The sequence below is a fragment of the Alosa pseudoharengus genome, unplaced genomic scaffold, assembly GCF_046254945.1.
Source record: "Alosa pseudoharengus isolate Yale_2024_CS ecotype anadromous, Long Island Sound unplaced genomic scaffold, YU_APseudo_1.1 YU_APseudo_1.1_scf_14, whole genome shotgun sequence".
NCBI classification, from domain to species: Eukaryota; Metazoa; Chordata; class Actinopteri; order Clupeiformes; family Clupeidae; genus Alosa; species Alosa pseudoharengus.
Window position 1 is genome coordinate 34,594,828 of NW_027468609.1, and position 17,018 is coordinate 34,611,845.

Sequence of the window (17,018 nt, forward strand, 5' to 3'; positions counted from 1 at the left end):
ATGAAATCTGTCTGCATCACCTGCTGGGTCGCCTGGTTAGATTCCCTCTTATTTGGAGCTGTGCACTAAATTTGGTCGCTTTCTTCCAAAAATCCATGTTTGGGCTGGACAGGGAAAAACACTCACTGTGATCTGTCAGCTACAGGATGGACAGAAATGGAATGTACATTATGACATCACAATCTGATCAATGAGAAATAGAATGACTATTCAGATGAACAGCATTTTATTTGTTTATTCTTTTTTTCTACTGGCATGTCACACACCATACCTACACACGTGTGCAAATATAAAAATGGAGGTATTCAGAATGATTTAGGTCACAAATCCATTTATTATCAGACTAGATCAGTTCAATTGAGAGTTAACATAGGAGACAGAAGCTCATGCTCATACAGTAGAGGGACTGAAATAACTTTGGCACTTCGCTTTCACTCGTTACACCCTGCACAACTCTCACATGGCAAATATAGTATAATCTCAAATATATATGCAGATCTATAAATACCCCATTAAAAACGCACATTAAAAGTCTTTCCTCGCTCCATTTAATAATATCCCACTGAGTGAACAGTAACACAAGGGGGATCAATCAAGCCATTTAAACCTCTTAAAGCATCTGACATATGTAAGCCACTGATACCCCCCCCCCCTGTGGGTTACAGTACAGTTGAGCCCTTACTTAAAGTCGAGGTACACTGGGAGCCAGGGTCCGACCAGAAGGACACTACACTTGCCCTAACAAACTGTGTCGTGAGGTACCAAACATCTCTTCACAATTAGCAACCCATAACCCAAAACTACTGTGCATCATTATGAACCTGTAGCATAACAAACAGTACCTAACCTGGTACATATGATCAGATAGACAGATAGTGTACTTGTGGTTGTGGGGCATAAAACCTAAAAGGAATGAATAACATGTACTAGAGGATCATGACGGACCCTATATTCTGTGTGCCTGAAGAACGTAATGGCTGTTGTGTGTTTCTCCATGATGTTGACTTACAGTATCCACATGAATCCCCAAATACTCATACACACACACTTTAAGCTGTGTGTTGTGTTTAAAATAATCAAGCAAAATTTTGCATCAGTCATCTGATTCTAGACTCCTGGAAGTCCTCCTAGGACCTAAGCAACAACATAAAACTAATTCCTCATTTCTCTCTTTGTCACACATACACACCAGACACACACTCACACTTTGACCTGTAAGGCAGGTAAAGAACTTATGGGGTCTGGACAAAGTGCTGGGGGAAAACGGTCACAGTAGGCAGTAAAGAGGCAAAAGTTGTGGCAACAGTCTGCCGTCTTCTGCCACGTTAGATCCAAAATGGCTGCCAACTGTTGCCTGGCCACGATCTTAGGCATCTGGGCTATCAGTCAGGGCCATCCCTTGCATGTGGGATGTGCATCACGTATTGGCACACAGAAATTAGAACAAAAACAAAAGAAACATTGTGTAGTACAGAGTCGACACATCCAAAAATAACATGCATGAGGACTTTGAACTTTCTCCCTCTCCAACTATCTCTTCCTTTCTCTCTCTTGCGCCCATACACACACACACACACATTCAAGTCTTTGTTGTCCCTGATGCTTCAGTACTTTGACTTAATACAAAAGTGTTTTACCTGACTGTACTGTTACTGGCCTCAAGCCTCCGTTTCCAAAATGTGTTTGCTTACGGCATATATTGGTGTAAAAAGTAAACAGAACAAAACAAAAGAAAACAAACATAACAACAAAACAAAAACAAAAAACATCACAAGTTTGGTCATTGGCTTCCCCGTCCCCCCCAGAGTATTCACTGGATCCCAGTTATCCAAGTTAGAGCCACTTAAAACAGTTTGAGCCACTTAATTCATCTCATCTCAACACTCTGACGTAGTAGAATACTACGTCTGTGTTTGGTTGGCCTGTTGTTGCTGAGCAACTGTGGTTGTCATGATTTACACCACTAACGTCCTCTACTACTTTGAATTGGCCAAAGAGACGAGGGATACTCTTATTCTATAGATGAGACTAGAGAACATGGTTAAGGTTGCACGCTAACCCCTCTAAGGAAACAAGGACGTCTCCTCCCATCAATAATCGTTTCACCTTTCCTGCACCCTTGGCCACAGAAGATGATCAGTCCGTAACCTAAGACTATTTCATTACGTCTGTACCAAATCATCCTATTCCATATGTTATGCTATAACACACAAATTATACAGTTCCACTACTACTAACTATACAGGACCCATCCTTTACACTAGTGTTTGAGGTCTGAGTTTTCCTTTCAAAGTCATTCAAAGACTCTCCCATAGGGTGAGAGCCAGCAGTTTATAGCAACGCCCTTCAAAGGGCGAGCCGGAGCGCTGCACAAGCACTGATCCTGGACCAGTGCCCAGTCCTCGGCAGCCGTTGTGTCGCGAGTTGGGTGGATTCCGTGTCCAGGCTCATTGCAGGTCAGGGGTCGGCTTCGGGTTTGTGGTTAGGCTCCTGTCCACAAGCAGGCTGGCGGCCATGTTGCGAGGCACTGCAGTGGCCAGAGGGAGCACTGCTCTCCTCCACGTGCTCCGTGTGTCTATTTGTGTCCTTGGTGTCCGCTCCCTCGCTCCCGGGGTCCAGGAGGAGGTGGAAAGTGGTGCCATCTCGCTCACCCTCCTCCATCTCTCCCTCTGTCGCTAGGCGGAATTTTATGTTTAGCTTCTCCGTTTTTTCTGGAACACAAGAGCATAAGCATCTTCCTAACGGGGTCGGCTTCAAGACTGTATGTACATGTCTGTGTAATATGAAATGTAGGTATATACTTTTATGTACAGTATGTCTCAATAAGAGCTGATGCCACGTTGGCAGTATTTGGGTAGCAGAGAATGATATATTCTGAGTAAGTGTGAATGTCAGTGTCTGGGGTCAGTACCTTTGCCCAGCTGGCGCTCTTTGGGCAGCAGCAGCACGTCCACGTTGGCGTGCTGGTGAAGGGCAGAGGTCAGCTCCGCCCCCTCTCGGCTGAACAGAAACACCAGGGGAATTGTGATGTCATCAGTAGACACCCCGTCCCCCACCATCTGGAACAGCGGCGTCTCCTCACTACTGCTTCCCTCTCTGTGGTCTGGGCAGAGGAGTTAAGGTGTTGTGGGTAATGTAGTTTATCTCAATTTGAATAATAATATATGGTATGACACATTGAAAACTACATTTCTGTGGGGTGTGGGGACCTTACCTATGAAGATGACACCTGTAACCCCAGCCTCCTGTAATCTCCTGGCTTTGGCGGCAAACATGCAGTCTCCTCTAAGGGCCAAGGCGATGTGGCCCCTAAGGGCCTCTGCATTCTCAATGGTGCCACAGGCTGAGTAGGGCTCGCTCTTCACTATGGTGCCCTTTACCTGCAGAGAACAAGGGGAGGGAGACAGAGAATCAGAGGAAGAGAAAGAAGAGGCAAAAAAAACGCATAGGATTAGAAACACCTGTGCAGTTGTAAGCGTAAAGTCATGGTTTATTTTTAAATTATGCTTACTACTATTAAGCGAACCCAACTATAAGTGCAAACCCAACACAAAGTACAAATACCAACAAGGAATAGAGAATAGAACAGCACTTTTAACAAGTGTTGTTGCCCAAAATAGTCAGACACCAATTGGCTGATGTTTCAAAACATTGGTTGGTTTTTATCGGTGGTTTGTTTCTTTTGCTCACCCCATGCTCCTGCTTGGTAAGGTCCAGGCCAAATTTGGCCGGGCCGGCAGTCAGGACCGTTCTACCCAGAAATGGTGGAGAGATGACCTGGACAATCAGAGGTACCACCTCCTCCTCCTCAGGGGTCTGACTGACCTCAGCCACCAACTTCACCCTGTACACACCTTTCTCCTGATCACACACACACACACACACACACACAGAGAGAAAGAGACAGTATTTACATTCAATGATGATGAACTACAACACATGGATATTTGTATAAATATGGATACATTCTAAAAAATCATCATTTATATCATTTGAATGGTTAATTGGTGTTTTAAGCCTCCAACGTAGTCTTCCAGGCAGAGCTGCATGTAAGGCACAAGGGTTAGGGTTTGGGTTAGGTGCCTTGAAGTCAACAGTCGCTGCACTGCCTTGAAGTCGACGGTAGGGGCTTAAAACACCATTGAGCATTTGAATGCCATTAAAGTTCCATTGAGGGTCATGACAACTACACATTTCTCTAAATGCTCGCGGGTGCCAGTCAGATGTCTTACATGTGCCCCTTTGCCCGCTGTTCCAACAGCCGCCTCGTTGAGTGGGGTGAGGGTGATACCCATGCTCTTTAGGAACTCCACTGGCTCCAGGCCCGTGTCATGTAGAGGCAGCTCAATGCCCCTGTGAGCACCATGGGGACAGAACAGACAGCACAAATCAAATCACCGTTCCCACAGCTAAAGAAAGCCATCCAAAACACCCCCTTCAACTGAATATTTAATGGACAATCATTTTTGTTCACTAATGTAGCCTTCATTAGGTGCATCAATGATGAATAGGTTTTGGAATGAATCATAGGTAGAGCTCAGAGGGTGAATTCATTCATTTTTGAATGATCACACCACTTGCATTGCATTTTGGGTAAAAAATCATTCTAAACCAACCAACCAGCACATGGCCTCAATGGAATTACTGAGGTCTCTAACTGATGAAGCAATGTGAATGAACAAGGCACAAACTGTGATATGTGAAACAGGACAAACTGTTCATATGGAGAAACACACAGAGGGAGACACAGTTTAATTTACATTCACTCTGCAGCAGGTGCTCCATATGTACCCTAGTGCACAGGGATTAGAGAACTGCTGCACATGGCTGACTGATGGTACACAAGGCTATATGAAAGACAAACATATCAGTAACATGGCAGCATCTGTTTAATAGGTACACAAAAGGCATGTATGGCACTCAGCCACTCACTGAGGTAGAATGATAGCAGCTATGTAAATGCTTCTATCTATAACTCTATGAGCGTGTTGCTATCTATAACTACAAGGTGACTCTGCAGCATTCACATCTGCGTTCGAGGACTCCAGTTACTATGGAAGCACAAATGACCTCTGGTTTGCATTCAGTGGATCTAATTATTGCTAATATGAGCCCTAGCAAATATACAGTCCCCAACGCTCATGAGCAACCTATTCTGAGCACCTCTTTTCATATCATTCTTTTAGTTCACGTGTGCAAACATGTGTATCCTTGGAAAGGAAGGTCTTTACCAAAGAACATAATGTCTTATCCTGGAGGGCTGTTGTGTATTCACAGTTCTGCCTCTACTGCCTCTGTGGCATGAAATCACTCAACTGTGCAGGTGTCCCAACTCCTCAGTTCTTACCAATCACTTAACACAGGAGAGCAATGACCTGGATAGTCCAGCATGCCTGAAAACTTCCAGCGCAAGAGTGTACACATTCCCTGCCAAGAGACTACACACAGAGATCAGAGAGAGAGAGAGAGAAAAAGAGAAAGACACCACCAACAGCTCAGCTAAACACCTGCCCCACCTGACTGGCGAGGGGTGGTAGGCCCTGCCCACCCCCGTCAGGTACTTGTAGCCGTCGCGGATGCTCTTGGCGAAGGAGGGGTTGTTGGGGAAGAGCGTCTGGGTGCTGGGGCACGAGTAGGTGAACAGGTCCTCCCCATGGTGGCTCAGCTGCTCCTGCCAAGCACCATGATGTCAATGTCAAATGATTGATGGGACTTTTGTATGAGCAGCCACAATCCAAGATGGTGTTTGTGTCCTAAAGTTTCCTATATACTCATTCATAACTAGTCGCCTATAAGATCCTCCAGTTAAAAATAATCCAGAAAAGGATTCTAGTCCTAAACTAAAAACAACTTTTCAATGGAAATCTACATTGAAAAAAAAAAACCTTTTCAACCAACCGCAGAAGGCAAGCAACAACAATGAGCCAACAACAGATGGCACTCTTACAAAAATACTAGGCATCTGATACCTCCAGTGCTTTTTGACAGTAATGTTAACATAATGAGCTTGATTCTCTCTGTATAAGCACTGGGCAAGTCCATGCACTGAGCTCTGTGTTGGTAAGGACCGGTCCTCACCGTGTGGTTCCCCTGGCATGGAGGCTGGGTGGTGGACAGGGCAACAGGAAGCAGGTGGGCCTCTGTGGTGAAGATGTAGTTATCTATGTCCAGAGGCAGCTGGCTCTTCTCCGAGAACAGCAGGTAAAGGTACTTAAACATCTCCGCCAGGAAGAACGAATCCATCCTGGGACAAAAACAAGGGGAATCATTTGTGAGTTCAAGATGCTTCTAAAACAAAACAGAGGAAGGGAACAGGGCAAATAAAGGGAGAGATTCTTCTAAGCATCAACAATGAGTATATACCGCATAAATAACAGTGAAACATGAGCATCAAAAAACACATTATGGTGTAAAAACGGAGATAACAAAATATCCGTTGCATAATGCTACAATAATATGACATCACTGTTTGCTCTGAGACCCAGTTTTCTAGCCCGCTGTGGCGTGTCCTCTACCTGTCCTCGTGTGTGCCCGTCCTCACATCCTGCACGGCGGCGAAGCCACAGGGGACGCGGGCGTGTGTGTTCAGCTTCTCCACAATGGACTGGCCCACTTTCAGATAGTAGGGGTCCCCTGTTGCCTGTGGAGGGGGTTTCAGAGGGAGTCAGTGCGCTGATTGAGGCCTCCACCAGGCCCCACACAAGCTCATCTACAAACATTATTATTCATTTATGATTGAACATTATCTTGCTGATGGATAAAAGTGGTGCTCAACAGCCTAGAGTCAGTGTTGACGTCATTCATTACCTTGTAAAGGAAGTAAGTGCTTTCTGCAAACTCTGGCCGCAATGGATGCTGCCCCCAGTGAACCCTGAACTCTGTAGTGAAAGCCTGGCAACAATGAAAAGGAGAGAGAGGGAGAGAGAGAGAGAGAGAGAGAGAAGGCCTGTGAGTCATGTATATCAGTAACAGTTGTTTCTGTAATGAGTTGCAGCATTTCTCGGTATCCAGTTAGAAATGGTGGCTCTGAGTCGGTGTTCTTTACCTCTGGAAGAAACTTGTGCTGCTTGGTGACCTGATAAAGCATCTCGTGAGTCTCAATAGCTGGCTTCAGATCACCTCTTAACACCTACACACACACACACACAGCAAAAGATGAACGTACACAGACACACAAATCACCATAGACACAACTACTAACATGTAATAAAATCTATTTAAATTGCCCGACTACTATTTTTAATTGTTGTTCTGCTGTTCTACTATCTTCTGGAGTTGTAAACATTAAGGGTCTCTAAGTCTCATGTTATTGTGGCATATGCTGCTGAGACTCCAACTGGGTAACTTAATGAAGTAGAGTGCGGTGCAGTCAAAACAACACTGCCCACTTCTCCAGGGGCAATTACCAAGCAACCAGGTGCTACTGTTGACAACATGCAGCCAGAGCCGGCTGAGAGCCTGCAGTAAACATCCAATTGGGAGAGGAATCGAGCCGGGTTTACACAGGCAGGCCTTGATGTACAGTTCTGATTTTCTGCCTATATCCGATTTTTTGGACTGCCTGTTTACTACATCTACGTTTGAGAGTGGCCCATATCACAGATATCTGTTAACTAATGGTTCACTAATTTTAACTAATTAAAAAACACTACAATCTGCATTTTGGTCACCGAAATGAAAGCAAACAAACAGACGGCACTGCAAATGCACGACATAAGCTAGGGTATTTCAGTGGCTAGTTGTTTATTTCCGTTACCAAAGTATCTTGAGAAGTCCGCAAAATAGGCTTTATTCAGATTTATTTTAAATCGAAAAAGAAAGTGGAGAGCCTACCGCTTTTATTGCAGCTTTTCCATCTCTGTTTTCAATTGAATTACATCGTTCTGCCAGTCATGCGTTGTAGTCTATGTAATGTAAATGCAAAAACGATTGTGCAAAAAGATTGTGGGCATTTTCAAAGTTGAAAATGACAGGGAATATCCGATCGTCCCATTTAAACTGCAGTCGCTCTGGCACATATCCGAGGCCTGAAACCGATCTGGACATTTCAGAATCCATACGCTTTTTTCCTGTTTACACGTCCATGCTGCACATCCGAATTGTGCAACATATGTGTCTCAGCCTGTTTACAATTGCAGGTACACAGCTTTGTGAATGAGTGTGTATGAGAGAGTATTCTGTGCATGTGTGTGTGTGTGTGTGTGTGTGTGTGTGTGTACCTGCAGTCCAGGGAAGAAGGCGAGCAGAGAATCCATCCAGCTGCGCACGCTGACGGTGGGGTTGTGCATGTGCACATTCAGCAACAGAGGTGGTTGGCTGATGTACTTCATAATGGCACTGTAGTGCTGTGGGTATAACACACACACACACACACACACACAGACAGACACAGACACAGACACACACACAGACACACACACAGACACACACACACACACAAAACTGAGTGCGGAGTTATGCTGTACAATGTTGTGGTGATAGTAATATGAATAAGACATTGAATCAATATTTAATATTGGTGTTTTGTTGCTGCACCAACCAACTTACAGTATTGAAGCGCTCTAGATACACATTGTCTCCCAGCAAAATGTAGGCCTTCATGAGATACTCATAGTAGGAGTCGATGCCAGCACCAACTCCACTATCTGGGGAGTGAGGAAAGAGAAACCGAGTGAGAAAAAAAGATGGGAGACCATAAAACATTTATTTCCCATTTCACAAATTATGTGTGTGAGGAAAGCCGCATATGTGTTTTATGCAGACTTACCCCTGCGGACCCAGTCTCCATTGTGGATGTTGATGACCGTTCCTACAAGGTCACTTCCTCTCTGTCTCTTCTCCCAGAGCACATCTAAGGCCTTTCTGGCATGCTCCTGTACAGAATACGACACAACGCCATCAAAACACACACACTGACACACATACACATACACAATCATCAAACCGCATCGCACTAAACACAAGTAATACAATAGCTCTACCTCTCATTCACATTCACACACACAGCTTTCGATATCAATATATATATATATATATATATATATATATATATATATATATATTATATATATATCTCGATATATATTGTATTGCCACTTGCGTAATACATTGTATAGTATCATCGCCACTGCAGCCAAATATATCAATATTTTTTAATAAAGCATTAGGCTTTGCAAAAATGTCTATACAGCTGACTATTGTGATATTGTTTTTATTATTTGTCTGCTGAATTATCAGTATAATGTGAACTACATATCATACTGTCCAGGTAAAGTTTTTCCAGCTCTTTTTTCACATTTTCAGTAAAAATGATTGCAATATGCATTCATTGTATCACAATATATCGTGATGTATTGTATTGTGACCCATGTATCATGATGCGTATCGTATCGTGAGGTCCTTGCCAATACACAGCCCTAACACACACACACACAAACACCGTACCTCACCATTACATATAGACAGCATAAAACGCTTCAATATTTGCCTCCCACACACATTCACCACAACACGGAACTACAGACACAGGAGGTGTACCTCAAACACAGAGTCTCCAGACAGTCTGCTGAGAGCCGCAAACTCCAAGATCATGGTCCCCGCACATGCAGTACAGGTGTCCGTCTCCGTGCCTGTACGGGAGAGTGGGTTCAGGACCCCGTACTTCAGGTTTACCTGTGGAGAGGGTGTGGGGTAGGGGAGCTTTTAACCATCAGACGGAACTTAAATTTTTTATCAAATGAAACAATTTCATAACATGGCTATATTCACTTACATTAATTCATAGTACATACATATTTTACAAACTGTAAACTCAATTGAGTCTTCCAGTCCATTACCTGAGAGTCTGACTATTGGCAGAGTGCCAAATGCACTCTGGATGCACTCTGAATAGTAATTAGTGGCAGCTGGTTAAACTGTGTGTGAGGTGGGAGGAGAGCACATCCCCAGCCTGTGATTATGTGGAGTTTAGGCAACATGAGACTTTTCTGGCAGGGCCTGTGGGCTTACAGTGTTTGTTATGCTGCACCAATCCAAAATGGTCTGACCGTAGAAACAGTGTAAACCAAATGGGTGGGGGGGGGGGGTGTCTCAAAAAAGCGTAAAGGTATTATACTGTCTCTGCATGTATGTGCATACGAGAGACGGACGAGAGACAGTGTTCAGACAGCTGTGCGTGTGTGTGCGTGTGTTACCCGTGGGTAAGGCAGGCCGCTGGTGGTGTTAAAGGCAGGCAGCAGCCGGTGGCCGAGGTCTTTGGCCATGTGCAGCAGCTCGTCTCTGTACCACTGCATCTGGTCCCCTCGCTGCCTCAGCAGGTCAGCCATCACATGCGCCCCCAACAGGCCACTGCAGGAACAACACAGCTCTCATCACTCATCACACTACAATGCATTTTTACATCATCCAAGTAGACCTTGAAATACACAACAAAGTTTAAGCTTCATAAAATCATAATCTGCAATTATAAACAGCAATTCTTTAAAACACAGACATACTATGCATACATTGATTGCGCACTACAGAATTTTCTCCAATAAAGAAAAGGGGGTTGTGCTTCCTAAAGCGGCAACTGAGAAGTTCAGGGGCAGCTGAGAAGTTCAGGGCCAGAAGGTGAGCAGGTGGAGGCATTATCTCACAGTGGAAGCTAATCACTGCAACAGTTATTAAGCAGCTAATTTTAAGTTGATTTGAGGAGACATAAAGTTCTTTTAAAATAATGTGTTTCTAAATGACTGGCGTTGGAGGACTTATGTCCAAAGAATTATTTCAGGTTGAGCAGTGGAGGACTGGAGAAAGTTACCCAAGGACACGGATGTTGGTCTCAAAGACGGAAACAACAATGTCGTTATCCAGTCGGACATCTCTCAGCGTCTTCTTTACTGCATCCTCAAACTCGTCCAGCTTGTTTAGAACCTGTTCGCAGGAAAAATGTCTGGTCATTACAACTTTCAATTTCAAAAACTCAGTATCCCATTATCACCCAATATCCCAAACAAATGATGACTAAAGAGTTGTTTCAGTATTCTCTCTCTGGCTGATGAGATGGAGGATACAAATGTCATCACACTATGGCTAAAGCCTGAACAGTGACCCATTTTCATATCATCTGAACATATTCTCTACAAAAAGAAGAATTGTATTGATTTACAAGCAGTAGCCGGTGAAAACTGAATCAGTGGTTACCTGATCCAAGTAACTATTTTCCACAATGACTTTCCAGTTTGAGCCTTAAAACTAATTCATTAAATTAATTTCTTGCTCTTAATGTTACCTTTCTGTTGTCTCTTTTGTTATCAACATACATGATTTTGTCATCAACAACTTTCTCCAAAGGAGGCCTGGTAGTGAGAGTATGCAATGTCACCACACCAAATCATTGACATCCTTCCTCATTCATGTTAGTTCTAATCAGTCCTGATGAGCCAATTCAGTTAACTGAAACCTCACTTTGGCAAAAAATAAAGTTTGAGTGTTCAGTCCAGAGGACTGCATCAACAAAATACTCACCACAAGGGTGTCCAAGGTGTCGATCAACGTGAGAGAGAACCTAAAACACAACCACACCAGAGTGAGCAGAACTGTTCAGAACAATGAGCAGATATAAACTTTCCTGCGATCTAGGCTCGATGGTGTTTTAAGCCCCCACCGTCGGCTTCAGGGCAGCGCTGCGACCGTCGATTTGAAGGCACCTAAACCTAACATTAACCCTAACCCTTGCGTAACCCTAGTGCTTTCCATGCAGCACTGCCTGGAAGACGACACTGGGGGCTTAAAACACCAAGCAACGTGATCTAGACTCTAGATCTTCTTCTTTCATTCGTGTAGAGGAGCAAAGACGGATGGACACCAAAAATTCCCATTCCCTGATTAATTCGACATCACATTCAATTATATTAATGACACATACGCCCCAGGCGTTGAATTCTTAATGAGATATTAATCCTCACTGACGTTTCTATGAAAGCTCTCTTGCTCACACACACATGAACACCAACACACAGCAGACTGGACTCTGAGGGGGGGAAAAAAAAAGATGACCCATTTCGTAAGTGCTTAATGCAAATGGATGATAACCATGATGTATCTGGAGGGGATAAATCTATCCTTAAAAAGAAATAATAAAGGGGGGAGGGGGTGTCAGAAAAAGCGAGAGAAAGACAGAGAGAGGGAGGGGAGAGCGAGAGAGAGAGAGAGAGAGAGAGAGAGAGAGAGAGAGAGAGAGAGAGAGAGAGAGAGAGAAGTAGGGCAGGGCTCAGGGGGCTCCTCTCTCATCCATGTGTGAGAGCACCGAAACATGATCTGATGAGAGGGTTATCTGTTCTGTCACCTCGCCTGTCTATAGGGGACAGGGGAGCCATGCACAGCCCAGCGGAGTGGCCGTATTAACACCCTCCGCCACTCCGCACTCTCCCTTTCACACAGTGGAGCCGCAGCAGCACTCAGGCCTCTCTCTGTTCAGTGCAGGGGAAGATAATCACTTCAGTGGGAATATAATGGCACCTACTGATGTATTTAATCAGGAAATGCAGTGGAATGATGCATTTAATGTTGAGTTAAGGAAAACAAGTTAATATATTCAGCTTATGATAAACGTTTTCAGCATGAGGGCCCTGTCATTCCAAGACTAGACCAGAAAAGTCCTTGACGTGATGGGGAGCACACCCACTATGCAGCCACACTTCCTAGATGGTCACGGCCCCTAGTTATTCCCACTGTTACTGAAGAGTGCAACGAAGACATAAAAAAAAAAACACACAAAATGGACGCTTCTTTTGCACTCACTTTCCCAAGGCGTCGTCGATGTCTCCCCGATTGGGCTCCAGTCCCCGGACTCGCCCTCTGCAGCTTAGAGGCATCAGCTCATCAGCAGGGTAGGCATACTTCTGCATGGGACCACAAAGCCTTTTACAATCACTATTAACTACACACAGGGCATTTTGACCTATGACTCACTGTTTATGAGGTCAATACATGCCTTGAAGGAAGACATGTATGAAAGGTAAATCTTTTGGTAAGATTTATATGATAGATATTCTTACTAGTGGGACTAAAGATGTACTACTGTACATGGTACGTCTCAGCAATTCAATCTTCACAGTAATTCATTCTTGACCTCGGGTAATAATGGTCTAAATTCCTCACTGAAGTGTGTCATGTAAACTGCCACACCTACTGCCTCTTTAGGATATAACTAGGGCTAGAGTTCTGAATACCCATCATATATGTGGCAGTGTAGCATCAGGTGAACAGGGTGCCAAAGAAGAAGAGCTTGCTAAAAGAGAGCCCTTTGATTGAAGGCAGTGTTGAAGGCCTTACAAGAATCTTGGAAGATCAGACTACAGAGGTGAAGCGTAATCACAGAGTGATTTACAGATTGCATGAACATGTGTGAACGCACAGTTAAGATGAACTGTGGAATGTTCATTATTTCACTGTAACGTACAGGACTGCTTAATGTGCCCATGGCTTGCATGTGTCCCTTACCATGTAGCTGCCATACGCATGGTCAAACATCTCCAGAATCTGGTCCCTGAAAAACACAAGGGAAGAGCAGGATTTTGACTTGATTCATGACAACTGGCCATAAAGGCCTAAATGTTTTTTGTTTGTTTTTTTTTTTTGATAAAATACTGGGTTGGTTCACCTAAAATTGTTAAGCCTGCAATGAAGAGACAATGGTGAATGACTTAAATCTGATTATGAATTATTGCTTTTCCATTGAAATTAATAGATTATAGAAGCACAAAGGAAGTACAGTATACACCTGTAAAATCCTGGACATTTAGTTGTTGTAGCATACTAAGGAACATATGTTGAATTTGAGTGAAATTACATGAAATGACCTCAAAACACACTCAAGACAGCCAGTATGGTGCTTCCTGTGGATTGCTTCAACAACTCAGAGTACACGAACAGTCAACAGCCACTGAATCATAGAGCTGGTCTTTACACTATACAAGTGCTGCTGTTGTAGAAACGTCTGTCAGTGACCTTCTGGGAATAATCTCAGGTGACGTGTTTGTGTTTGTGTTTGTGTTTGTGTTTGTGTTTGTGTGTGTGTGTGTGTGTGTGTGTGTGTGTGTGTGTGTGTGTGTGCGTGTGTGCGTGTGTGTGCGTGTGTGTGCGTGTGTGTAGGCCACAGATTGCCAGTGCCGCGCCATGCTTAGGCCTGGAGAGTCTGTTCCGTGTGTGAAGATGAGCTGGATGGGTAAATAATATCCCTCTCTTCCCTGATGAGACGAGACAGTAAGGATTTAAAGCTTTTTGTGGTCCTGGCAGGTGCCAATGTGTCATCTTGCTTTGCTCAGCAAAGTGCCAGATAGATTGCAGGTGTTTGTTTATTTGTTTGTGCGTGCATGTGTGTGTGCGCGACTGCGCGTGTGTGTGTGAGAGAGAGAGAGAGAGGAGAGAGAGAGAGAGAGAGAGAGAGAGAGAGAGAGAGCCCATCATCTTCGACAGGGGTGGAGGACGATAAACACATGGCTCTCTACTTTCTGCTCCGCACCAACAGCCTGAGCAATGTGACTGTTCATCTGCCTTTTTGCTTCATTGGAGCACTGGGGGAGATTTGGAAAGGCATTGACACACGAGGGTGTGTCCACAGGGCACTGGCCACAGGGCAGATGGCCGTCAAGTGAGCATGTTTTGAGAGCAGCATGAACACCTGCTCACAGTGTGATGTCTGGTAAATGAAAGGCCTACACCTCAAGCAAGTGGTGCAAATTTACGCGCGTCAAAGACGTGCATCATTGAGGCGTGGTCCCAATTGTTGGGAAGCACACGAAAACCCCCACATGCCCGTCACGTGGCACGTTCGTGGGACACAGACGTGGGAGCAGGTCACGCGGCCTTCAGAGTGGGAAACACAAAAAAACTGATTGACACAGTTTCAAGTTGTCAGTTGAGACAATTAAAGCTGGCTACTTTAGTCGTTTTTAGTGCTTTCCCAATGAACAGTGCTGCTGCCTACTACACCTTACACTTACAGTTCAGGAAGGTCACAGTGAAATAGTAAGCAGGTGGTTCTGAAACCTGCGCAGTGCACATCATCTTTAACATCATTAACTAATCTCTGCTCCCTATGGCTGATGAGAACTGACAGTGATGACAGTGATGACTGATTACCTACACCAATGAGGCAGAACCAGTTGTGTGATCACACAATTCCTTGAAGCATCACATTTAATTCTAACAAATTAAACTTGCTAATGTCTCAAATTCACCCTAATGCAATCACTTCACAGTGTTTAAATTGATACTTTCTTCCAGAGTCACCAACAATACTGGCCTCTTGGAATTGGTCCATAAGTCAGCACAGAGCAAACAGCGAATGTGTGACTTGTCATCAGATTAATAAACAACACGCACAGGCAATGCGTGGTTGTGTAACTTGCACCATCACTACAGTTGCACAATGAGGCATCTGCGACTTCTGTGCCACCAAAACTGCCGTTGGGCTTCACCAAACTAATTTAAGACTCCTGGTAAGCCTAGACTTTGTCAGATGAAACTTCGAGATCCCAGCCCTGTGTGTCCACTAGTCATGTTTGTTAGGTTGTCCCACAGCAAATATGTAGCCTTCCACCGACTCATTCCAGGGCTCACTGTGCGAGTAGTACAAAACCCGTAAACAATTGAGTAACATCCTTCAAATTGCGCAAAATGCGTTAATGTCAGAACAAGACAAAGGCAAACAGTTATTTTGAGAAGTGTCTTCTTACCTTACTTTGCTCTTCTCTTCAGGTAACATGGCCTGGTCGTCTAGGCCAGTCACTCCATGTGACAGATTTAAGACGATGAGCAGTACTGGCAGAAGCATTCCAAAACTACGGCACGAGTGTGGATCTCTGACCAATCTGTTCTCCATCTGAATGTGGACAGTGCTGATAGCTAACAAGTCGTGGTGGGTGTGGGTCTTGGATTAAAAACAGTGTGTACTTTTAATTCCCAATGTCTCTTCATCGGGGACCCATACCTGTCAAGATGATTCCTGGATAGTTAGCCCAAACGGTATTCCACTAGCGGCGATAGTTAGCCAGCTAATTGTATTAGCTAGATAGTGTTAAGGATTCAACCGACTTGGACTCCTTCAGCAACGTTCACTTTGACGTTTTCTTGCGAAAGCCTAACTCTATCCGCCTTTATCGCAGAACGATCCAACAAGACATTGCTTCCGGTGAAACAATGCGGATTTTAAAGCTAACCAAACCACTGCTAACAATACTGGACAAGTAGCTACCTAACGTTATCTGTGCTAGTTATGCACACTGCACAGTTAGCAAGCTTAGCAAACAAAATTACATACATTTCACCTGGGTGCAGACATTTCCCCTCAAAACATTAGCTAAGTGTCCTTATGACAATGGTTCAGAACGCAGTTCTGTCCATGAACGACAAAAATCGATGGCGATAGTCTAATTGTCCACTTATGCCAGTGCCAATGAGTCGTCTGACTGTTCAACTAACGTTAGCTGTCAAATTAGCCTCTGTATCGGAAACATTTCCAAATTGGTTACTTACGGCTAGCTAATGAATTTGTGTTCGTAGCCAGCTAACGTTACGTTATAACTCGGCTGCCATGCATCGGGTTAACCTACTGTTTCACAGCTTTGGTTTCATACCTGTTTATGCTGAACCCCACGCCTCAACTATGTTGTTTTCAAGGGAGAGATGTTCCTGTAAAAGGCACTTGAACGCATCCAACTCCTGTGAAGCTCCATTCTTAACTTCGACTCCGGATTACCGAAATTACTTTCCCACAAACTAGAAGAGCGCTGAACATGTTGCCTACAATAACGTTAGAGTTTTTGTAAGGATGTCTACTGTATAAGAATGACAGAGATTGTCCCATGAACTGCAAGTTTCTATACGTTAACGTTACTTCATTTCATTCAACAGAAATTCCAGTAAATCCAGCTGGACATACTACCGACAAACCAGAGTTTCATTGGTCGCTGCGACTTTTTCGTAATCACACTGGGCGGAGTCCAGTCGAAATTCAACGCTAACAGAAACAC

The 17,018-nt window shown here is 44.2% G+C and overlaps 1 protein-coding gene across 3 annotated transcripts; it reads right to left on the bottom strand.

Moving 5' to 3' along the window:
- Positions 1 to 221: 221 nt before the first annotated feature.
- LOC143123405 (ER degradation-enhancing alpha-mannosidase-like protein 3) lies at positions 222 to 16,965 on the bottom strand. Of its 3 annotated transcripts, none has more exons than XM_076284790.1 (21): positions 16,623 to 16,965; positions 15,723 to 15,976; positions 13,486 to 13,531; positions 12,784 to 12,884; positions 11,509 to 11,548; positions 10,802 to 10,914; positions 10,194 to 10,347; positions 9,538 to 9,672; positions 8,768 to 8,873; positions 8,548 to 8,645; positions 8,220 to 8,345; positions 7,046 to 7,129; positions 6,808 to 6,891; positions 6,516 to 6,640; positions 6,079 to 6,244; positions 5,517 to 5,671; positions 4,233 to 4,353; positions 3,691 to 3,861; positions 3,215 to 3,380; positions 2,912 to 3,103; positions 222 to 2,711 (listed from the first exon to the last, which is right to left on the bottom strand). In XM_076284790.1, exons 2-21 carry the CDS (start codon positions 15,866 to 15,868, stop codon positions 2,458 to 2,460), a joined length of 2,583 nt encoding a protein of 860 aa, XP_076140905.1. In that variant the 5' UTR covers positions 15,869 to 15,976; positions 16,623 to 16,965; the 3' UTR covers positions 222 to 2,457. The 3 variants fall into 3 exon arrangements, with proteins under 3 accessions (XP_076140905.1, XP_076140906.1, XP_076140907.1); XM_076284791.1 differs by having other exon boundaries at positions 15,723 to 15,868; positions 15,977 to 16,965; XM_076284792.1 differs by having other exon boundaries at positions 5,517 to 5,665; positions 15,723 to 16,965.
- Positions 16,966 to 17,018: the final 53 nt, after the last annotated feature.